We start from the raw sequence: 25,075 nt of genomic DNA on the forward strand, positions 1-25,075 counted from the left end.
GTGACACTGGCTTATAAGACAATATTCAATTAAGCTCCACTTGCTGTATGCGTAGCAGTCGCTGACCCAAGGCAAGATTAGCACTGCCAGGCTAGAAACACTGCTGGGAAGAAGGTTCATGCATATGTGTGTGTGTGTGTGTGTGTGTGTGTGTGTGTGCGTGCGTGCGTGCGTGTGTGTGTGTGTGTCTGTCTGTCTGTACATACACATAGCTTCCCTATCACAATAAAAAGCCATTTTAAAAGAAACCCTTTCTCATCATCCTTCATTAACACAGTGTCTAGAGTAAACAACACAGTGGACCTGAAGCCACTCTGCCTCAAGGCATTAGTGCGATAAGTCAATTGAGTTGGAAAATGTTCATGTACTACCCAGGTGACCTCAGTGTGGTCGCTATGATACAAGAGAGCTACCTCAGAAACACTGTAGTTTAGCCTTCTCATTCATACTTTTCACAACATAGTAGAACAAACTAAAGATACAGTATAATCATGGCATTGCTTAGTAAAGGCCCATTTCATTGATTTTTAGAATATTTTAAAATCAGTTCATGTTTTTCAAACTACAGTTTTTCAAACAAAAAACAAAACAAAACAAAATCTGAAGTATTAGTTTGCTTAAAACAATAAAGTAAACTAAATCCAAGGAACTGATTTCATTACTTTCACTAGCTCTGCTTATTTATACATTTTCATCACAGTTTCCTTCTATAAAATACACTGTTACATAAAAAGGGAAGTGAAAAGAGGATGTTGAAGTGAGAAAAGCATAAGTAGTCTGGGAATTGCTTTCATTTCTATGCCTGTTTCCGCTCAGCTTCATGTTGGTTTTACTGTAACTTAAAAACTATTAGCAGCTACTGCTGGAGCAGTGCTGACGCATGACTTTTGGTCACATTTAATCCAAATTTTATTTGGTGGTATACCTTTCTCGATCAGTCAGTTTTGTCTTACTGATTTCCTTTTTTCCCCATATCCAGAGATTTGGAACCATTGTGACTCTGATGTTTTTGTACTTGAGACTTAAAAACGTGACCATCAGACCACAACACAGGTTAGTGCTCTTTTTTATCTGTCTATGAACTAAATGGTGTTTTCCAGATTGGTTTTTTTATTGTGGTTTTGGATTTATTTTTTTTTAATATTTAGATTACGTGAGTCAAGACAAACAGACTTAAGTGAAAGTAGTCTAAAATATGATGATGAAAATGGCAAATTCAAATGTCTGCTAAAAGTTTTGGTGGGATTTATGAATGCAAAAATAATCGTAAACTCATACCATAATAACAACCACATTGCACAATACATATCTGTTTTGCATTTTAAGTTTACAGTGCATTATGATTAATACTATCTAATCAGTTTTTCATTAAAATGGCAGTATTTTATATTTATGACAGTATTAACATTCCCACAGTTTTTTCGAATTTTAGAAAAAGCTGTTTTTCTAAATGTCTATTTGTGTTTCTTTGTTGTCCCCAACACACACACACACACATATATATATATATATATATATATATATATATATATGTGTGTGTGTGTGTGTGTGTGTGTGTGTGTGTGTGTGTGTGTGTGTGTGTGTAGGTGTGTGTGTGTGTGTGTATGTATATGTATATGTATATATATGTATATGTATATGTATATGTATATATAAGATTCCAACAAAAGATTCCAACAAAACTGACACCAAGAAAAAAAACACGGGAATTAAAGAAAACAGAGCAACAATTCCATGATAAGCACACAGCAAGCCACATTCACAAAGGAAAAACTCAATTTCAGAAAAAACGGTAAACCAAACCAATTAGAATTAAAACAGTTCAGAAAAATTAAAAGTAAGTCGGATCTTAAAGAAAGTAACCAGTGTTGTTCCATGTAAGTTCCTTTCAAAATAATGTTTTCACATCACTCTGGCCTCTTCCTTAAATTTCTTTCATCTTTCTGCTCAGCCAAATTTCTTTTTAGCCTTGATGCTTTTAATACACATGTATGGCATATTTTTAGTATACTGACTAAAATCAAAAAGTGTTACATAAACTATTTAAAAAAAAACAAACAAAAAAAACCCATAAAACCCAGTAATATTCCAGCAGCAGAAAAATAGCGCACAATAACTGAAATTTGTCATCATGTAAAAACACAAAAATTGTCTATAATTAAAATACCCAAAAAAGTCCATATTTTTTGCATTGTATTACATTAAAATACAGTTCTTTTAGGTGTAAACGGAGATTAAATAATATTAGAAATATACAGAAAATGTTATTGTAATTACATTACAGATCTCATCAAGTACATACTGATGGATGTGAATATTGAAAGAGTTGAGCTAAATAAAACACTAACTTTACTTTGTGTAATAATTTCATAATACTGCTGTAATGAAATACTAATACAGAAAAGTTCTAACAATTTGTAAAAGTAAATGTAGTGAGTTAGATTGGGTGGATGTTGGTTCAAACATGCTTTCTGTGAATGCAGCATGAACATTAACCTCTCCTTTAGCTGTTAATCAGATGTTGGTTATAAGGAACAACTGTAGTCTACTCCTGAGCTCTAGCTATTTGCACTCATTCCTGTTCCTGTGGCAAAGATCACAGCCTGTTGTTAAGTATTGCAGACCGGATTCATTTCCCCTGGCAACTGGTTAATATGTATAACTATTAAAGGGTAAGTAGGATCCTCATGGGTTATCTATCATAGGGTGGACCCTGGATGACTGTTTTCCCTCTCTTGTTACAGGCCTACACACTGCTGCTGTCTTGTTGTAGCCTTGTTGTTGCTTTGCTGTCATTTATGGACTGGCATTGACTGGTTCATTGTTTTATGGTATTTTCATCTTAACTGTTTGTTATATTGTAATTATGCTTTTAAAAGGAGTTGCAGTTTAGAGTGTGTGTATTTGTTCTTGTCTCCTTTATATCTTATTTCCTGAGTTGTTTGGTGATTTGTATGCCACAATTTTTAGGTTCTTTTATTTTGCTTTAGTGGCGGCACAGTCGCTTGTTGTGGGGGCTAGGCACGTGTGGTAAAATTCCCTCAGATGCATGTGAATGTACACACCGGGAAATGGGTATAACGCACCATTTAACGGTTTGGTATTGCCAGCCCTGCAACCTAAGAAGTTCTTTTTTTTGCAGCTCTGTGCTTTTAGTAGTTTTTTCTTAAAAGCTTTGTGTGTGGTAGAGGGGATACCAGGGGAGAGGTTATTACATGAGGGAAGCAGGACAGGACAGGACTGAGCCTCAGGACCTATCTCTTTGTACAAGAAGGAACAGAATAAATGCTGGCAGCCTTTTAGTGGGACTCGTGCTCACAGTACCGCACCATGCAAATCATCTGACATTCTCCAAAGAATATCAGAATCAGACTAGCATCCAGTTCTCCTTAAAGATGAGAAAATACTCACATAATTTCAGGGAAGATGGCTGCAAGCCACCTGCTGAAAGTGTTCTTCTCTATATCATCTTGTGCTAGGATTTATCTTCAAGAAGCATCTTTTGAATTAAATACAAAAAACAAACAAAAAAACAATTAGTAGTTAGTAAGTAAATATTGACTTTAATTACATTGATACTGACATTAATATAATTTTTTTAATATATCACCAAGCAAAACAGTGAGAGTTGCAAAGTTTTTGTAGAGTTATTCTTGCACTAGAGTAGTATGTAAAGAGTTTAGGTTAAGTGGTAAGTCTAAATTAATTATATTGTGTAACAGCGTGAGCATTTGCATATGCATGTGTGATCTGTCATGAAGCATCGAGTGAGAGGCATGGAAATGCAGTACTTCAACTGAAAGTGAAAACTACAATTTAATTAGGATGTATGCGGAATATCCACAGGGGAAAAAATACAAACATCTGGAGAACAGGGAGCACATGAGTGGAGGTTAAAGAATGACCTGAACATGAACAAAGGAAATGATACAAAGGAAGCAAAACTAAATGCAAGACACAGGAGAGAAATGACTACCCCACAAAAAACAAAAACAAACAGGAAGTGAGAATCATTTGAAACAGGAATACGCAGAGATTATAACAATACGTAATAATAATGATAACAATTAACACCAAAGGGCCTCATGGAGAGTGAAAAACACTGAGGGAAGAACCTGAAGTCTATTATCAAGACGACATTAACTACAGTACTTATCTTGTCATATTTATCTGTAAAGTATCCCTGCATCATTCATCATTTTATATATGTTTTCTCTGTTAATACTGTCCAGATGTGTATAGTGCAGCAGAACTGTGCAATTAAAATGTTTTAATTTGAGATGTAACATTGATTTCTAACACTCTACTGAGGTTTCAGTTTCCAATTCTTCTGCATTATTCAGTTGATAAAAACCTAATTTGTGCATTTATCAATTTGTCTACCCTAATTAAAAACGTAAACTGTTTAATTAAGTTCAAAGGCATTGCACACTGAACTTTTAAAATTATTACATCAAATCCACACCTCTCTACAGCAATTACTGAGCATTGTAACCACCACAAAGGTAGAATTTATTGTAGGACTTTTGAACATTTATTTTTGATGTATCCAACAGTCTGACAACTGATGGTAAAAATAAATAATATTATGAAGGCTAATACCTATATCTTTTATTTAGGCAACAATGAGGGTCACAGCAGCCATACTCTGGACAGCAGCCATGTTGGTGGGACTTCAGAAGAGCGCTTCATCACCTGACAACTTTGTAGACCGATCATCCCAAAACCTCTCCTCTGTCCCAACTGACCTGCCACAGACGACTGAGTTTTTAGACCTCTCCCGCAACTACATACGTCAGCTTCACAATGGAGACTTTGAAAAGACCACTCACCTTAGGTTCCTGAATGTGTCATGGAACGATTTGCAGGAGATCGATCCACAGACTTTTCTTGACACGCCTCTCCTGGAACATCTGGACCTGTCGCACAACAATCTCAAGAACCTCTCAAGTCAACAATACCTGCTACACACAGTGAACCTCCTGGTACTAAACTTGGCCTTTAACAGATTTCTTACCATGACATTGGGGAGTGAGTTCAGCTCTCTTGTAAAACTGGAGAGATTAACAGTTGGAGCAAAAAACATCAGTGTGGGTGACTTCAAGAACATTGCTAAAGTGAAACTACACACATTGACGTTATTACTTGAGGATGAACTTTATTATGAAGCAGGCAGCCTGGAGGATGTTCATGCTCAAAGGCTGCAGATAGCCTTCGGACATAATCAGAAAATTGACTGTAATCTGACTGCTGATGCTCTGTCCCTGTTTGCTGAAGTGGAGATGATGAATATGAAAGATGGCTACAAAGACCTAAGTAAGCAGCTAAGAGAGACAGTGAAAATCCGCACGACAAGTTTTTATCTCACCAACATAACAATTAAATGGCGAGACTTAACCGAATATGTAAATGTGGCTCTAAATACAACTTTGAAACATCTTGATGCCTCTGATGTGCACATAATGCAGCCTCCTCGAGATGAAACAGAAGTGGTCAAAACATCACAGGTGATTTCTTTCACAGCCAGCCAGGCAGTGGTAACAAGTTTTTTCTTCTCACAGGAGGCTTTATACAACTTTTTCATCAGCATGCCAGTGGAGAGTGTTGCGATTACTGACACACCAATAATACACATGACCTGTCCCAAGTCACAGAGTCCAATACGCCAGCTGGATTTTTCTAATTGTGCTATGTCTGACACCATCTTCTCAAGTGTGGTGGATGATAAATTTGTAGAATGTCAGAACCTGCGTAACCTGAAGAACTTGACTCTGGTAGGCAACAGTCTTAAAAAACTTGAGTTACTGAGCAATCGTTTTCAATATATGTCGTCCCTGCAACATCTGGACCTCAGCGTCAACTCCATAGGGTATGACCAGTCATCACATTGCACCTGGCCGCCAAGCATCACCAATATAAATCTGTCTTCTAATAGTTTGACTGACTCGGTTTTTCAATGTCTACCAAATGGGACACAGATACTGGACCTCCAGAACAACCAGATTTCTGTGGTTCCGCAATCCATCTTCAATCTGAGAAACCTTTCAACTCTGAATCTAAATGCTAACCGGCTGCGGGAGCTGCCAGGTTGTGGCACTTTCCCCACACTCCACAAGCTTCTGCTCGGGTCAAATTCTCTCCATGCCCCATCTGTGAACATATTGGAAAGCTGTCCCGAACTGCGTACCCTAGATGTCAGTTTTAACCCCTTCACCTGTACCTGCACTCTCAGAAGTTTCATAAAGCTCGCTATCAAGTCTGAAAAGAACAACAGCCAATCAGGAATTGAGCTGCTGAATTGGCCACAAGGCTATTACTGCACATACCCCGAGGATGTTAGAAACTCAACTTTAAGAGACATCTCGATCCCAGAGGTTTCCTGCAGCATTGGCCTTCTAGTGGTTGCAATTTTGGTCCCAGCAGGGACACTGATTATTTCCGTTGTGATTCTGTGTCACTGTTTGGATGTTCCCTGGTACATGGGCATGATCTGGCAGTGGACAAGAGCCAAACATCGTGCAAGAATGCAACAAGCTCGGCCCGAGGATCTGGTGGGCCTGGAGTTCCACGCATTTGTGTCTTATAGCCAGCACGATGTTGACTGGGTGCGCAATTCCCTTCTTCCCAACCTCGAAGGCCCCGCAGGAGGGCTTAGAATCTGTCATCACGAGAAACATTTTGTGCCGGGAAAGACGATCATTGAGAACATCATCAGCTGTGTGGAGAAATGCAGGCGCTCTGTGTTTGTCCTCTCTGCTCACTTTGTCAAGAGCGAGTGGTGTCATTACGAGCTCTACTTCGCCACCCACCAACGTCTCACTCTGGGCTCAGACAGCATTGTGCTGGTACTGCTTGAGCCTCTGCCTCAATACCTAATCCCATCAAAGTACTACCAGCTGAAGTCCATGATGAACCGCCACACATATCTGGAGTGGCCTCAAGACAAAGCAAAACAAAGGTTATTCTGGGCTAACCTCAGAGCTGCCCTACAGACTGACCTGCCAAATGCTCCAGTCACACAAGTACAGGAGCATTGGGCAGAGGAAAGACTTGAAGAGGGACAGAGGTTAATAGGGTAAAAAGAGGCAACAAAAGCATTTGGATACACTGGAAATACATCGTAGCTACCCTGAATCTTTAAAGACATGGTCACCTAATACCCATCTATTCCATCTATTCCTCTTATCCAACTCAGGTTTACCCTATATCCCAGCTGAAATAGGGTGAGATGCTGGGTACAGGTCACTAGCCTGTCACAGGACTAACACATAGAGATAGACAATCATTCGTACTCACAAACACAATTTAGATTCACCATTTAACCCCAATAACTGCCTGTCTTTGGACTGTGTGAGGAAGCTGGAATACCCAGAGAGAACCTATGCAGACACAGGTAGAAAAAGTAAGCACCACACAGGAAGGCACCAGTCAGATGGTTGATTTGAACCCAGAACCTTTCTGTGAGGCAACAGTGTTCACCACCATGCCACTCTTCTAGGTAGCATGAAATAAAAGAAGAAATAATAACATAAAAAAAGGTAAAAAAAAAAAAAATGCTAGGTTTTTTTTTTTAGTCAATGAAGCTCTGACATGATATACATAAATTATGAAATGTTTTATTAGCAGCAAGTTGTCTGCCAATTGGAAAGCTGGTGGTTTGATGCTTGGCTGTCAATTTGTGCTTGTTTGGATTCAATAAATCATGCCAAAGTATCATTCTGCAAGATACTGAACCGCAATGCATTCACTGGAGTGTGAGTGAATGTTAGATTATATGGATGTGTGCATGTGTTGTACTAAGTGCTTTGAGTGCTCAAGCAGAGTAGAAAATTGCTATATAAAGCAGTTCATTTAAATATTGGTAAGTTGTAACTGATATCATGTTTTTAAATAATGCACTCAGTATATTATTCTCTATACTGTTCTTTATTAGTAAATATATGTTACACAATGAGAAGGAATTCAGCCGGGTCTAATGAGGTTAGGACATAACCTGAGTCTGTATATGTTGATAAAATCATCTGTTGATTTGTGCTGATTTGGATTCAACAAATCAGTATTGAAATTGTCAAAGATAAACATTATTTTGGGGGTGTTTTTGGTAAAATTTTATTCCAGGTCTTTCTTCCAACTATTAAATGCAACTACACTAGAGCCTGTTGTTCTACAAATTACAATAACATTTTTCTTTTTTCATATAAGAATTTCAGTTGTGACACATTTCAAATGATATAGCTATTGTATTAAAATATGTGCAAAGTGACTGAGGTAATGTTTGATGTTGTGAAAGTTGGCCTACGGGCTTCTGTTGTTATTAAAGTGTAAAAGTGTGAAGTATTGAAAATGTATCTTGTGTCCTGATGGTGCTATTAAACTGGTCGTCCAGGGAGTAATAAAAACAGATTTTAATGTTGAAGAAAGAGTTATTATCAGGGTCAATGTCATTTTGCAGTTCCTGCTGTGCAGTGTATTTGAAACTAATCAGTTCCAGACCATGTTGTGAAATATCTGATTGTCTGATTGACAATTAAAGTTTGTCTGTTGATTTTGGTGTACTGCTGCGGGGATGGCAGGGATAAATATCAGTTTATCATAACACAAATAGGCAACGTCCTTGTCGCTCTCACAGCTTTCATCTAAAGTCTTCATTTATGTTTATTTTAGTTCCTTTGAGTGGGAGACATTGGAGAATGGCTGTTCTGTCATTGTACCCCAGGCGTTTCACCACTATGAGCCTTGAGCTTTGACTGCCAGGCTTCCTTGTGCAATCGGCCCTCTCCATCTCGATCTCCAGCGGGAGTTGTAGCTTTTCCGACAGAAATTTCTTCTCTGATTCGACCCAGATCTCTCTCTCTCTTTCTTTCTCTCTCTCTCTCTCTCTCTCTCTCTCTCTCTCACACACACACACACACACACACACACACTGATTGATCTTTGAAAGAACTAAAACTTTCTTGTGCAGGTGTACCATCGTTCAAGGTCCAAACAATTTCAGGCACAACCATCAAGGCCCTGACTAATAGTAGTATTCAGAGACTCTAAATCCACTGCAGATGAGAGGACCCGCAGTTTTCTCTAGACTGAAATCATGAGTCCACTTTTCTCCACTGAACAGCCTGTAGAGCTGATTTTTTTCATTTCCCCAGTAAGGCAAAATTAAGTAGGTGAGGAGGTATCTGGAAAAGATGGGGAGGAATACAACCCAAAGAATCACGCATCTTCTGACAAAAAAAACCCCTCAAGTTGAATGAGAAACTTTTGTTGTCAAAAATGGCAAGATAACATGGTCATCATGATATATTAACCAGGGCAGGATGGCAGCACAAAGATGCAACAAAAATGACTCTTTTCTGGTACCAAGGAAAGTTGTTGAGTATATCCTTAACTTTTCAGTTGCTAAACGCTACTGTCAGTTGCTGTTGGCCAGCGTTAATGAAACTGTCTTTGAAGTTCACATTAGACTTTAACACTTGAATGAATGAATAAACTCTCATAGAATGTTAAAATGTAATCAATTGGTTAAATTTACATTTGACACAATTCAAATATTAGAAAATAAGTGAATGCTTACCTGATGTATTCACAGAAGAGCTCTCTGGGGTGCAGTTATGTCGACTAATACAGGATTGCCTCCCTTTCTGACACAAATGATTATTAAACAGATGGGATGTATCACTTTGAGAGAGATGCAATGGAATAGTCCAAATGATATCAACTATGATTTCCCTGTCAACTATAAAGCCACGACTTTATAATTTTCTGTTCAACTATAAATCCAACTCATTTCAATGTAATTTCCTGGTCAACCATAGATCAATGAATTTTTAATAATGGACGGATGGAGTGCACCACTTTGAGAGGGATGTATGGGCTGGGGTCCCCTTGGGGGGTGGGGTGCCCTCGGACCTCTGGGGCTGGGGCTCAGTCCACTTTGGCGCGACCGGCTGCCGGCAGAGCCTGTGGGCTCACCACCACAGCCCCCTGTGGCTCCTGCACCATGGCTGCTAGGTGACCCCACGTCTGGGGCTCTCCTAAGCTCTCCTGTACATTGGTACAGAGTGGACCAATCCCCAAGCCCAGAGGCCTGAGGTCTGAGGGTCCCCCACCTCCCGGAAGGGGCCCAACTGGGCCAGGCCGCACCAGGTAGCCACCGGGAGTGAGCCGGTACATACCTGAGCACCCGGCCCCGGACACCCAGTACCACCAATGCACCAATGTCCGAGGGCATCAGCCAACGACAGATAGTGTGGTGGGGGAGATAGGCCACACCTGGGAGGGCCTGAGATGTTCCCAGAGAGGTGGAGTCTAAGACTTGACCTGACATATAGACACAGACAAACAGGCACACACAGACATAAGCGTACATTCCCACTCTCATGCGCACATATACAAATACTTGTCACTCGCCAAACGTGGAGACACACATAAATGGACACTGTACACACACTCACAATCCCTAAACATACTCTATACCCTAGGTCCAGGCACCTTCACCCTCAAAGGGGTGATGGTACCTAGACCCAGGAGATGGTATCCTGTTCCCTGGGGCGGAGACAAGCAGACCGACCCCGCCCCCAGCAGCAGGGAGGCCCGCATCCAGACCCCAATCAGATGGCCAACTCCTCCATACAGCCCCCTGCCCCGATGGTAAACAGAGAATGGGGTGTGAATAGAATAGAATAGAATAGAATAGAATAAACCTTTATTATCCCACGGATGAGAAATTTCAGTGTTACAGAGCTCTTACAGCAAAGGAAAATAAAATATAAAAGGAAGACACAAGGTGGTCCTATAAACATAAGCAACCGAAGTTTGTATATACAGGTATATACAGGTAGCAATGTACAGAATATGTATAGAAAAATTGAAAAATTGTACGGAGATATGTATAAAATGTACAGGGTTATGAATAAAATGTACAGAGCTATGTAAAAAATGTACGGTAAACAAACAAGCTGGTGAGTAAGATGACCAAAAGAATGTTAAGCTGCATTATAGAGTCTGACAGCTGCTGGTAAGAATGACCTGCGGTAGCGCTCCTTCCTACTCTGTGGGTGTAAAAGTCTACTGCTGAGCGAGCTGCTCAGTGCTCGTACAATCTCATGCAGGGGGTGGGAGGTGTTGTCCATGATGGATGTTAGCTTAGAAAACATCCTCTCCTCCCCAACCTACTCGATGGACTTGAGTGGACAGTCCAGGACAGAGCTGGCCCTCCTGACCAGTTTGTTAAGTTTCCCCCAGCCCTCTCTGCCATTCCACCACTCGAGCAGACCACAGCATAGAAAATAGCAGAAGCCACCACAGTGTCGTAAAATGTCCTCAGGAGTGTCCTGTTCACCCTGAAGGATCTCAGCCGCCGTAGCAGGTGGAGACGACTTAAACCCTTTTTGTAAAGTGCATTTGTGTTTGTGGACCAGTCCAGTTTGTAGTTGAGGTGAACACCCAGGTATTTGTACTCCTCCACCGTTTCAATGTCCAAACCCTGGATGTTCACTGGTGTAATAGGGGGTGGCTTCTTGCTGAAGTCAATCACCAGCTCCTTCGTCTTGCTGGCATTGATGCGAAGATCTGTTCTGTTCGCACCAGTTGACAAAGTCATTGATGACCCCCCTGTATTCCAGTTCATTTCCCTCTGACACCTGACCCACAATGGCGGTGTCATCTGAGAACTTCTGGAGATGGCAAGTGTCTGTGTTATAACTGAAGTCCGCGGTGTACAGGGTGAAGAGGAAAGGGGCGAGTACTGTTCCTTGTGGGGCCCCCGTGCTACAGACTACCACCTCAGAAACACAGTCCCGCAGCCTCACATACTGGGGTCTACTGGTGAGGTAGTCAATAATCCACAAGGACAGCTGATGGTCCACTCCCGCTCCCTGGATCTTCTCCCTTAGCACTGAGGGTTGGATTGTATTGAAGGCACTGGAGAAATCAAAAAACATGACTCAGTGTGCACCTGCTCTCCAGATGAGAGAAGGCCCAATGCAGCAGGTAGGTGACAGCGTCATCCACCCCGATGTTCGGCTGGTAGGTAAACTGCAGCGGGTCTAGATCTCTCCCGACTAGTGGGCGAAGGTGGTGTAGTATGATACTCTCCATGGTCTTAATCAGGTGTGAAGTCAGGGCAACGGGTCTTATAAACAGGGCATTTGCATAATGACTGAAACCAGCCCACTGAAGGAACAATGGGCTGGGAGGTCAGATTGGGGAAACCTGCAGTAAGCTGAGACTGAAGAAGTCACTTGGATGAGTGATGAAACCTTTCTCCCACTGAAAAAGCTACGTCCAGATTAACAGAATCAACTTTTGGAGATTTACTTACCTGGATGATTGAGAATGCATCAAGACAATTATTTTGAAATAACTAAAGAAAATAACACATTTTAACAATTAGAAAATACGGTATTATAATGAAATAAAACATTATGGCAGGGTTATTTTTGTCAGTCACACATCTCTAACCTTTAGAGACACCTGACTCTCCGTGGCCAAACAGAAATCCTCCTTGAGTCTTGATAATTCATCAAGTCACTGTGTGGTCTGTGGAGGAGGAAAAGGATTAAAAAAAATACATGCAATAAATTAAAACATAGACATGGTCAGAAATCTGGTTTTATGAGCTGGCTTAAAATAAACGGAGGCTTAAATTTATATGGCCTATGCAGTAAAAGTACGTCATAGATACTGCAGGATCCAATTTCCTTACACACACACATAATTAGCAAAACGTAATGTTTTTAAATTAAAAAAAGAAAAATATGGCATCATGATAATGAAACCCACATGAAACATGTTCACATATCAAATGAAATCAAGTGTTATGAAAAGGCAAAATAACTACATTTGCTGTACAAAGACAGCCAGTTTTCTGTTCTCTTATATCCAGAAGCTGCTATAACCGAATCAGCGGTGTTCTTTTAGAATTTGATCAAACTGTTCCAGGTGAGATTAGTGACACTGGCTTATAAGATGATATTCAATTGAGCTCCTATTGCTTTTTGCGTAGCAGTCGCTGACCCAAGGCAAGAATGGCACTGCCAGAGTAAAAACATTGCTCGGAAGTGGGTTAATGCGAGTGTGTGTCTGTTCATCTGTCTGCACACACACATAGCTTCCCCATCACAATAAAAAGCATGTTAAAAACCAAACAAACAAACAAAAATGTGTCTAGAGACCAGGATCAAAACCCTCCTCAAGGCAATAATATACACTAAATCCAATTTCAGGACTTTATCTCCATTTTTTTTATACATTATCGTATAAGTTTCTCTCCATAAAATGCACTGTTGCATAAAAAGGGAAGTTAAAGAGGATGAAGAGCCTGGGAACTTATTTTTATTTCTGTGCCTGTTTTTGCTCAGCTTCATGGGTTTTTTTTTACTGTAACTTAGAAACTAATATTAGCAACTGTTGACTCAGTGCTGATGCTTGCCTTTTGGTCACATTTGAGCCAGACTTTATTTGCTGCTACATGTTCCTCTATCAGTCAGTTTTCTTTGACTGATTTCCATTTCTTTTCCCATATAGAGATTTTGAACAATTGTGACTCTGATATTTTTGGTACTTGAGACTTCAAAACGTGACCATCAGACGGCAACACAGGTTAGTGGACTCTTATCCATCTTTAAATAAAATTGTGTTTTCCTTTGAATTAATGTGAATGTGGTTTTGGATTTTATTTATTTTAAGATTTAGATTAAAATAAATAAAATCAAATTCTGGGCAGAATCGACCCAGTAAAGACACCAATCCATCACACTGGATGGCTCTGTGAAATGTCAGCTGTATAAAGACCTCCACCATGGTACTTCACACTACACCAGAGTCATTAACTGATAGATCAACAAATAAATGGGAGAAAAGTTCTTATTTTTTCATTATCTACTACAGACAATCCTGAAAAAGGGACATCTGTCAATAAACAAAAATTTTGTTTACATGACATCTGACCAATGAGCTACTAGAACCATTTATTTAATTTTACACATTTATTTATTCATGACAGACACATGATGATGATTTCCAACCCTCTGCAGAGGTTTTGGCTACCAAATTTTTGTTATCACTCAGATGATAAAACCTGATTTTTGCTTTTATCAGTCCTGTCTTATTTAAACAAGTTTAGAAAGGATACTGTTACACACACTGCTTCCTTTAAAGTGATCGTTAAGTCAATTCCTTACTTCTCCTCAGCAGTTTCTGAGAATTGTAGCCACCAAAAAGGTAGACAGCTTTTATCTTAAACAAAAACTACTCCAAGAGTGCAAACCCCCACCAAGGCAGCTCACTCTCTGGGTAGTTTCTTACTTTTAAGGAAATAATATTGTGTTTTGTATATATTTGTTTCGTTTGAAACCCATTTTAATATACCTGACATTTTTTTGAGTATAATAATTTTTTCTTATTTGTATTCATGTAGGTGCAGCACATGTGTGGCATTTATTTTTGTTGTTTATTAAAATTCATTTAAATGTTTAGTGATAAAGTTAGTTATTTGCAAATGACTGGACACAAATCACTTAATCCTATTATATGACATTATACTACAGTATATATATCTCACTAACTTGACTCCAAATGTTATTATTATATGCATCTTGGAGTCAATGCTGTATTGACTCCAAAACTCTTGAAAAGAAAGGCAGATGTAAATGTGAGATCAGAGGTCAAATTTGCAATGATATTTGGATGCAAACTATAATGTGATTGTTAAAATCCCACAATATCAGTATCTTTCCCTAAATGTTGGCAACACGAACAAAAGCAGTAGAATATTAAACATAGTTTTAAGCATATCTTCTGACTTCTTCACATCCAAGGTAACGTGATATTTAGAATCCCTTTTTTTCCCCCATTTTTGATCAATATTATTAATTATTATTAAGTTGACCTTGATAACCCTGGTGAATGTAACCAAATTTTAATGGATTGTTAACATGACTCCACTCTATAAACCTACAAACCTTTATCAGAATTTATTCAAAACATTTTGAGCTATTGTATCTACAGACAGAATGACACACAGACAAATGCTACCCGTTTAATGGCTATATTTTCTTATACAGGCTACAATGAGGGTCACAGCAGCCGTACTCTGGACAGCAGCCATGTTGGTGGGACTTCAGAAGAGCACTTCATCACCTGACAACTTTGTAGACCGATCATCCCAAAACCTCTCCTCTGTCCCAACTGACCTGCCACAGACGACTGAATTTTTAGACCTCTCCCGCAACTACATACGTCAGCTTCACAATGGAGACTTTGAAAAGACCACTCACCTTAGGTTCCTGAATGTGTCATGGAACGATTTGCAGGAGATCGATCCACAGACTTTTCTTGACACGCCTCTCCTGGAACATCTGGACCTGTCGCACAACAATCTCAAGAACCTCTCAGGTCAACAATACCTGCTACACACAGTGAACCTCCTGGGGCTAAACTTGGCCTTTAACAGATTTCTTACCATGACATTGGGGAGTGAGTTCAGCTCTCTTGTAAAACTGGAGAGATTAACAGTTGGAGCAAAAAACATCAGTGTGGGTGACTTCAAGAACATTGCTAAAGTGAAACTACGCACATTGACGTTATTACTTGAGGATGAACTTTATTATGAAGCAGGCAGCCTGGAGGATGTTCATGCTCAAAGGCTGCAGATAGCCTTCGGACATAATCAGAAAATTGACTGTAATCTGACTGCTGATGCTCTGTCCCTGTTTGCTGAAGTGGAGATGATGAATATGATAGATGGCTACAAAGACCTAAGTAAGCAGCTAAGAGAGACAGTGAAAATCCGCACGACAAGTTTTTATCTCACCAACATAACAATTAAATGGCGAGACTTAACTGAATATGTAAATGTGGCTCTAAATACAACTTTGAAACATGTTGGTGTTTCTGAAATGAATGTAAAGAATCCTCCTCACTACACAACTGAAGTGATCAAAACATCACAGGTAATTTCTTTCACAGTCAGACGGGCAATGGTAACAAGTTTTTTCTTCTCACAGGAGGCTTTATACAACTTTTTCATCAGCATGCCAGTGGAGAGTGTTGCGATTACTGACGCACCAATAATACACATGACTTGTCCCAAGTCACAGAGTCCAACACGCCAGCTGGATTTTTCCTTTGGTGCTCTGTCTGATTCCATCTTCTCAAGTGCGGTGGGTAAAAACGTAGTTGAATGTCAGAACCTGCGTAACCTGAAGAACTTGACTCTGGTAGGCAACAGTCTTAAAAAACTTGAGATACTGAGCAATCGTTTTCAATATATGTCGTCCCTGCAACATCTGGACCTCAGCGTCAACTCCATAGGGTATGACCAGTCATCACATTGCACCTGGCCGCCAAGCATCACCAATATAAATCTGTCTTCTAATAGTTTGACTGACTCAGTTTTTCAATGTCTACCAAATGGGACACAGATACTGGACCTCCAGAACAACCAGATTTCTGTGGTTCCGCAATCCATCTTCAATCTGAGAAACCTTTCAACTCTGAATCTAAATGCTAACCGGCTGCGGGAGCTGCCAGGTTGTGGCACTTTCCCCACACTCCAAAAGCTTCTGCTCAGGTCAAATTCTCTCCATGCCCCATCTGTGAACATATTGGAAAGCTGTCCCGAACTGCGTACCCTAGATGTCAGTTTTAACCCCTTCACCTGTACCTGCACTCTCAGAAGTTTCATAAAGCTCGCTATCAAGTCTGAAAAGAACAACAGCCAATCAGGAATTGAGCTGCTGAATTGGCCACAAGGCTATTACTGCACATACCCCGAGGACGTTAGAAACTCAACTTTAAGAGACATCTCGATCCCAGAGGTCTCCTGCAGCATTGGCCTTCTAGTGGTTGCAATTTTGGTCCCAGCAGGGACACTGATTACTTTTGTTGTGATTCTGTGTCACTGTTTGGATGTTCCCTGGTACATGGGCATGATCTGGCAGTGGACAAGAGCCAAACATCGTGCAAGAATGCAACAAGCTCGGCCCGAGGATCTGGTGGGCCTGGAGTTCCACGCGTTTGTGTCTTATAGCCAGCACGATGTTGACTGGGTGCGCAATTCCCTTCTTCCCAACCTCGAAGGCCCCGCAGGAGGGCTTAGAATCTGTCATCACGAGAAACATTTTGTACCGGGAAAGACGATCATTGAGAACATCATCAGCTGTGTGGAGAAATGCAGGCGCTCTGTGTTTGTCCTCTCTGCTCACTTTGTCAAGAGCGAGTGGTGTCATTACGAGCTCTACTTCGCCATCCACCAACGTCTCAGTCTGGGCTCAGACAGCATCGTGCTGGTACTGCTTGAGCCTCTGCCTCAATACCTAATCCCATCCAAGTACTACCAGCTGAAGTCCATGATGAACCGCCACACATATCTGGAGTGGCCTCAAGACAAAGCAAAACAAAGGTTATTCTGGGCTAACCTCAGAGCTGCCCTACAGACTGACCTGCCAAATGTTCCTGTACTTCTGTGAGTAGAGCAGGAGGAAAAACTTAAAGAGGGACACAGATTAAAGGGGTTAAAAAGGGCTACAAAAGCATTTGGATACACTGGAAATATGTCGTAGCTACCCTGCATCTTTAAAGACCGGGCACCTTTTAGGGTTAATTTATCTCATTTGTTTAATTAGCATTTAATGACCATCTGATATGATTGCAATGTATAAATTATGAAATAACACATAAACTTGTTTAAACCATTCAAGTAACATTTAATGGAAACATCCATACAAACTAACAATTTGATTCAAGATTGTAGCAAAAACATTAACCTAACAAATAGTATCAAAAATGCACTTTAAGTCTTCTGTCATTACTGACTCCTGCAAGACATCACAATATGAAATGTGGTGGTTATTTATGTTACCATCTCAACTTTGTACCACTGACGAAGAAAAAATACACATACTGTAATGTGAAAATGAAAGCAGTTGTCTATCAGTTTTGTTGCTAACACTCTAAAAAGAGAAGTTCACTATGAAGGTAAAGAATAAGCCTGCATGTTAAGAGTTCAGTGCTGGCTGAGAAAGACAAGAGAGCTGGAAATGTGTCTGCAGAGAATCAGCTTTCTGGGTCATTAAGTCAGTCCACTTGCATTTAAATTGTGCCTGAAACCTCACAAGCTAAAGTCCAGGTGTCAGGGGAGCGACTGGATGATGATTATTTTCTCATTAATGCAGAAACGGTGAAGCACAGCGAGCAAGTTTTCCCCACAACGCGACACCTGCCTCTCCATGGCCAGACGGAAATCCTCCTTCACTCCTTTGGTGATTCCTCGAGTCACTGTGTGATGTCTGGAAGAGGAAAAATACTTTTTTAAAAAATAAATGCAAACATAGACATGGTCAGAAATAGGGTTTTATGAGATACCTTAAAATAAACAGAGGCTTAGATTATATAACCTATGCAATAAAAATAACTCATAAATACTTCAGGTTACATTTTCCTTACACACACACATAAATCAGCCAAACAGCATTTTTAGTCTTTTCAAATAAAACATAAAATAAAACATTCCATTATAATAATAATAATCAAAACCACATGAAACATGTCCACACATGAAATGAGATCAAGTGTTATGAGAAGGCAAAATAACTAAATTCACTATACAAAAACACCAACATCGTCTTCTGCAACAACAACAGTGATGACCACAGAAAGGCGAGTAATGGCTCAAATAAACAAACGCCGACAGAAATCAAAGAACGACTAACTCTTGATGTAAAATGACAGGCCCAAATTAAAACTGGGGGATGACAAGCCTTGAAGCTGGGGATGAAGGAAGGGTGACTGGTGGGGTGGTGGGGGCGGGATGGGGACTGTGGGAGGAGGGGCCTGGGGTACCTGTCCATCGTCTGCACCCCTTGTAGCAGGAGAGTATTTAACTCCACCCCCAGGGCAGGGCTAGGGTTCCTGAGGGACAGCAACATTCAACAACTCTGTCAGTGAGGGTGCATTCAAACGTCTGAACTTCTACAGTAATGAACGAAGGAGTCTGAAAACAATTTTTTCTTTCTTCACTTAAACCATGAACTCCTTCTCTTTATAAATGCCCACTCCATTTACAGCTTTTTCAGTTTAAAAGGTCAATTTCCCCCACAGGCCTTGTCTATGTAGATCAGTCAGTAGCACTGTCCTCTTTTAAAAGCACACCAACAGAAAGGGAGAGTGCACGATGCCAACTAAAAAAAAGCTCATAACGGGAAGGAGGTTGCTTACTTGATCAGCATTCCCTGATTGGGCAGCAGCTCCAGCTGAATTCTACCTCCTTCTGGAGTACGCAGGTATGCAAACTCTTCCAGCATGTCAATGTCTGAGAAAAACCATGAGTTTAAGGAAACCAACATCCAACACATAACAAGATAAAGGAATCACAAAGAGAACTGTCTATTTACAACAAAATAAAGGCAAGAAATGAAGGCAAAAAGGATACTGGTGACATAGTTGAAGAAATTCTCATACTGGAAGCTGCCTTGTTGGCAGATTTTGTCCACTGCCTTTAAAAACAGCATCTCGCCCTGTGGCCAGTCGTACTGCAGGAGCACCACCACGTGACCAAGGGACAGATCGTCACGACTGTCGGTGAAGGCACGTAGCTGATTGGCCAAAAAAGGGGGAAAAAAGGAAACAAAGATTATTCAACCAGGGTTTGTATCACAGTCTCATTAAGCCTTACGGCACGGAGCATGTCTTCTCAAAGGCTGCATAAGAAAACGTATCAAAGCCCTTGCTCCCACTTATTTCCACAGATGTATCCTGTCTATGTACCTTAAAGCAGGCAAGCATCAGCTGGAGACAGAACGGCAGCACAGATTTGCTGGTGCACGGAAGTAATCTCAAGTCATTACCTGGTTAAAACCAAAGAACGGGGAATGTTAACAATACTCAAAGAAACATACAAAGACAGGCGCGTGCAACATTGACTCTGTATGAAGACGCCACAAACGTATTCATATCTCAGATTAGCAAAAATAAATCAAAACTGTTCATAAACAGAATCAGTGAGTAGATTCAGGAAACTTTTACCTTTCCTCGTTTTGGTCTTGACTCTAACCGGATCCTCTGGGGTCTTTGGTGGTTCCTGGTTTGGGGGTACTAGGCCACTGACAACTTCAAGCAGCTTCTCACAGGCCATCTGTCAAAAGAAACAGCACCATACAAAACTATTACACAAAATTTGACTGGACAAAGGACGTGTTGTTAGGCCAAGAAACTTTCTAAAACTTTTATTGATGAGCAGAAGTAAATAAAAATGTTAAAAAAATAACAAATAAATTATATATGACCAATTATAAATCAAAAGTTTCAATGTGAATCAATAAATTGTTACAGTAGAGTATATTTCCTGCCAGCTGTGCTTTCATAAAATAAAAATTAAAAAGTTAAAATATTCAATCCATTACTGTCTTTATTTTCTTTAAGTTTTCTGCCTTAATATTGTGTGCGCATTCCCAAATTCAGTTCATCACTTCTCTCAGCTACATTTGTTTTAAAACATTTGATATGATTTATGAAAAAGAAAGGCATGTAAGCATATGCATGTCTCCTGACAAAACCAAAATAATGTATGCTAAGAGTGTGTTTGTGTGCATGTGTATACCCTGTACTCTCCCAGGGCGTAGTGGCAGGATGCCTGCTGTATGAGGGCCCTGTGGTGCTCCAGACTGGCCTGACCTGAGAGACTCTGTGGCCCAGGCTGAGGCTGCTGCACTGCAGCCATCTGGTGCAGGCTAGAGAGGGCCTTGCGGTACTGTCCCTGGAGATAATACATTAGCACATAATCAGTATATAACCAAAGACAACTTAGAAAAGATGTTATATCCAAATGTTGATTAATGTGTTAGCTTAATGTATTTAAATTATATTAAAATAGCCAAAGTTTCATCTGCCAACTTCAACCAGTTGTGTTTAGTTTTATTGCGTGCATTTGCCTCATTCTTTAAATTCTATATAACTTAAAATGTACACTCTCCAGCCACTTTATTAGGTATATCTGTAGGTCAGAGGCGAAGGTCCAGATGGCTTTGAGCTGATAGAAAGATGCTGGTAACTCAAAAAACCCTCAGAGAGGATCATTTAAAAGCCACAGCCTGAGTACTCTTGCTGACCATCTCCATCCCTTTATTGCCATCTTCTGATTTCTCTGGTTGTTTCCAGCAGGATAACATGCCATGTCACAGGGAATTTTTGAAGGCAAAGTAGTCAGTGAGTGCCTGCATCGGTATAATCTGTTCTTTCTTATGCAATAATTGCATTTCCCACCATTGATCAGGGCTATTTAATTCAAAGCAGTATTAAAATGATGGCATATTTTGATCCTAAAGCTAAAATAATAAGCTAAAGATGCTGCTGCTAACAAATAAAAGGGATGCAGATGATTTGTCACAAACAGAAAAGGTAAATTAAAAACAACTCTTGCCTGGTATATAATCATGTCGGTGAGGAATATTCTGAACCACAGCCAGCTGTCCGTCTTCCACGCAGCGCAGATCTTCTTGAACTCTTTGAGAGACATTAAAATGTACAATTAATGCAGCTGTTCTGATAACAACCTTTTGATGTAGTGACAACATGACTGAACATAAAAATCTCCTACCGGCTTCCAGACCATCATGGGAGTGAAGAAGGTCCCAGCTTTCTCTTGCTGTGTGAAAGCTCTCCAAAGTCTCTGACCAGTTGGGCATGTCGTTCTTGTTTACTAAAATGTGTCGACCACGCCCTTTCCCCAAACCTTCCTCATCATCTGAGCTCTATAATGACACACAGATACAAATTTAATCTAAAGAATTTCCCAATCTGGGATAATTAAAGTGTCTTACTTATATCTAAACATTTCTCACCATAGTCTTCTCTCTTCCATCTGCTAGTTTGCGTTTCTTATGCGCATGTTTCAGTGCTCCTCGCTCCACCTCCACATCACTGTACACTGAGCTCAAATCCTCTACAAGGATCCACGGCCCGGAACTTAACCCACTGATTCCTAAAAAGAAAAAAATAACACTGAAACCTGATTGTAACATTTTACTCAAAAGATTACCGTAGATATATTAAACGAAGATGGAGATCTACAAAGGTAGAAGCTAACCCTGGAACAGTGCAGGCTGTACAGCTGAGACGTAGAAGGAGGCACTACGGAAGAGGACAAGCGCAGCACAGATGACCACCTGACTGCAGCACCGGGCCCTCGTCTCTCCTTCTAGACCAGGCAGGTAGCGACACAGCTCCTTCACTCTCTGCAGCATCTCCATATAACTCCTACAGTGCAAATAAACACATGAAAACATTCCTTTGAAAAATTTCATTTCAAATAATCACTTTCAAAGACATTGAAACGATCCACATTTTAACCATCTATTATTTACATTTTACATGTGGGCACATTATATTTGTTCTATTACGTGTTTTTTTTTTGTTGTTGTTGTTTTTGATTAAATTACGATTTTTTTTTTTACTTATTACCCACAATGTAACTCATATGTAATTTTAAAAAAGGCATTCCCTTAGCTTCTTCCTGGGATCCTTAAACACTCAATCCAACATTTACAAGACATGAACATAAAACAAGAAGGTAGCAGATAGCATTCAGTTTCTCAGAGAAAACATAAATACCTCATAAAAAACTCACAGTATAACAAAGCTCATAAGAGAAAACCAAAAAGACACAATCAAAAGAAGCCATAATTGACAACTGCAACAGTATTCCTGCATCATTTATAATTCTGCATCACATATAATGTAGTAACAAAATTCAACAATGCCACTTGCACTGACAGTGGCTGCAGTCAGTGTACTTACTAAACTAATGGACTGATAAGCACCCTTCTGGCTGAGCACTCAAAGTGCTCTATCAAATTGCACAAACATTCATACAGCCCTTTTACCTATGCCTAAGTGCTTTCTAGCATTCACACACCAACTAGCACTCTGATGGACGCTCTGACAGAAACTTGCGATTCAGTCGATCCACCGACCTTCTGATTGGTAGATGACCCTCTAGCACCTGAGCCACAACCACCCAAAGGTCATGCGCTTACAGGACCTGGTATTCCCAGGCAAACTCTCCAAGTACCCTGCAGGCCTGACCCCACTTAGCGTCCAAGATCAGACAAATCAGGTATCCCTGAGCAAAGTATCCTACACTTTATGTCACCTTTGTGTAGGAACAACAGCAGTAACTAAATAACAATGTGACAGGCAGAGTGATAGATTACCTCTGTCCCTTGTCTCCCTGCCACTCACATCGTGCCCCAACCACAGCAAGGATATCCAGCAGTCTCTCCCAAGGTTCTGCCACCACCGACGATTTTTCTGTCAGGCCATCAATCACGTAACGCTGGGAAGCACGTGACACACTCGGTGACTTCAGAGCCCCACCTTCTTGAGAGCCTGAAACAGAAAACATGAGAAACAAAGTAAATAGAAAAAATAAATACTTCAAAGATTTCACTATAAAACCCACTACAGAACTGGAAATTTTAAGAGTCAAAGTGATCCCACTGTGATAGACCTAAAATAGAAAACAAAGAACAAGTTCATCACAGTGTATCTTCACCTTGTATCTGTCCATCAGGCGAGGGCCCACGGGTAACATAGCCAATGTAGAATTCTGCTGCTTTCAACATGTATTTCTGCATTAGGCTGGCAGGCAGGCGCATATCCATGTTGTTTATAACCAAAGGAAGCACATCACACACTGTAGGAGGAAAAAACTGTATGAAGCAAGTGGGGGTTTTTTTTCAAATGAAATAAAATGGATTAAGAGAAAGTATGTACTCACCAAAAAGCTTCCTGAAGCAGTTGACAGGAGTCTCCAAATTCTCTGATGCCTCTGCTTCCAGCAATGTCTCTCCTAAATTGACCTAACAGCACATCAGGTTCTTTAATAGCTTTTAACATTACATATAGTTTTCAAAAGACAATGCAAATACTAATATTACACACCCCATGTTGAACCACAGACTCTGGAAAGCGCTTCAGTAGTAACAGCAGCATCTCTGCCTTCTCCAAAGTGTTGAAACACTGCTCCGTGGCTTTCAGCAGCATCTCACACTGCACTCGACCAGGCAATGTCTCAAAAAGTCCTGAAAAAAAAATACTCTTTAGATTTTCACAAGAAGCATTGTTCATTGTCACACTTTTCAATGGAAGTAATGAAGGGTTAAAACCCTCTCACCTCTCAGAAACTGTGCCTGCTTATCCTGAGAGTCACTCCGCAGGGCAGCTGTAATAACACTGATCTCGCGCCAAACAATGGGCTGATCTGGAAAGTTTATGAACCTAAAGGAAAATCAAAACTAAGTAAGAGGTCAGACTCAGGATAGGAAACTTGACATTAACGCTAAAAATGTAACTCACATGTCGTACAGCAGCCGCCCGGCTGAAGCTGTCTTTTCTGCATTACGTTCAATGATGTACATTTCATACTGTAAAAACAGGTCCAGAAACACAATGTGTAAGAAGATGTTTTTACTGACAGCTTTTGCAGCTAGAGGAGATGATTTGCGTTACCTGTATGTTGAAGTCTGCAGGGTAAAGGGTCCTGGCAGTGATGAGCCAGGCTTTGGCAGCACAGGGATCATCAGAGACCAGCTCCCGGGCTCTTTTCACCAAAAACTCACAGTCCTTTTGGGCTGACATTCTATATTTCTGGGTTTAGGTGCCGGATGTGACAAAATGTCAAAATATGCATGCGTGTTTTAATGTAGCAGCCAAATGTAACGCTACAGTTAGCCACATTAGCTAGCTAGCGTCAGCTATTTGGTTTTCAGCTGGCATATTTGCAATAACTGATCATCAGACCACCTCCTATTATCCAACTATTCTATTTCAATGTAACTACTACACTTATAATGAGAAGCGAAAGCAAGTAAAAGATAAATCTCTATTTACCGACGCACTAACTAGCTTTACGATAGTGACGTCACGACGCTTTGTGTCGTTTTACGACAGCTACGTCGAATTGCTACCGGATCAGGTAAAATACAACAACAACAAAAATAAGAACAACTGTAACACGACTATTCTGATATGCTGTACTTAAAAAAATCAGGAAAAATTAAACAACTAAAATTATTGAGGT

The 25,075-nt window shown here is 40.3% G+C and overlaps 3 protein-coding genes across 4 annotated transcripts; 2 read left to right on the top strand and 1 right to left on the bottom strand.

Annotated features, from left to right (window-relative positions):
• Positions 1-966: 966 nt before the first annotated feature.
• On the top strand, positions 967-7,079 carry LOC134636826 (toll-like receptor 1). The gene is made up of 2 exons (XM_063487049.1): positions 967-1,053; positions 4,620-7,079. Exon 2 carries the CDS (start codon positions 4,626-4,628, stop codon positions 7,077-7,079), a length of 2,454 nt encoding a protein of 817 aa, XP_063343119.1. The 5' UTR covers positions 967-1,053; positions 4,620-4,625.
• A 7,989-nt stretch (positions 7,080-15,068) lies between these two features.
• Positions 15,069-17,468, top strand: LOC134645006 (toll-like receptor 1). The gene has a single exon (XM_063498227.1). The coding sequence runs from the start codon at positions 15,069-15,071 to the stop codon at positions 17,466-17,468; it is 2,400 nt and encodes a 799-aa protein (XP_063354297.1).
• Positions 17,469-17,709: 241 nt separating this feature from the next.
• On the bottom strand, positions 17,710-24,910 carry ints10 (integrator complex subunit 10). 2 transcript variants are annotated; one of them, XM_063498239.1, is made up of 18 exons: positions 24,505-24,910; positions 24,352-24,419; positions 24,170-24,273; positions 23,938-24,077; positions 23,774-23,855; positions 23,549-23,689; positions 23,208-23,382; positions 22,082-22,251; positions 21,837-21,976; positions 21,593-21,746; positions 21,416-21,498; positions 20,597-20,752; positions 20,023-20,131; positions 19,765-19,844; positions 19,430-19,592; positions 19,216-19,309; positions 18,841-18,909; positions 17,710-18,287 (listed from the first exon to the last, which is right to left on the bottom strand). In XM_063498239.1, the coding sequence occupies exons 1-18, from the start codon at positions 24,631-24,633 to the stop codon at positions 18,131-18,133; spliced, it is 2,214 nt and encodes a 737-aa protein (XP_063354309.1). In that variant the 5' UTR covers positions 24,634-24,910; the 3' UTR covers positions 17,710-18,130. The 2 variants fall into 2 exon arrangements, with proteins under 2 accessions (XP_063354309.1, XP_063354318.1); XM_063498248.1 differs by lacking the exon at positions 18,841-18,909 and having other exon boundaries at positions 17,711-18,287.
• Between the last annotated feature and the right edge of the window lie 165 nt (positions 24,911-25,075).

Source organism: Pelmatolapia mariae, linkage group LG2 (assembly GCF_036321145.2).
Source record: "Pelmatolapia mariae isolate MD_Pm_ZW linkage group LG2, Pm_UMD_F_2, whole genome shotgun sequence".
In the NCBI taxonomy this organism is placed as follows: domain Eukaryota; kingdom Metazoa; phylum Chordata; class Actinopteri; order Cichliformes; family Cichlidae; genus Pelmatolapia; species Pelmatolapia mariae.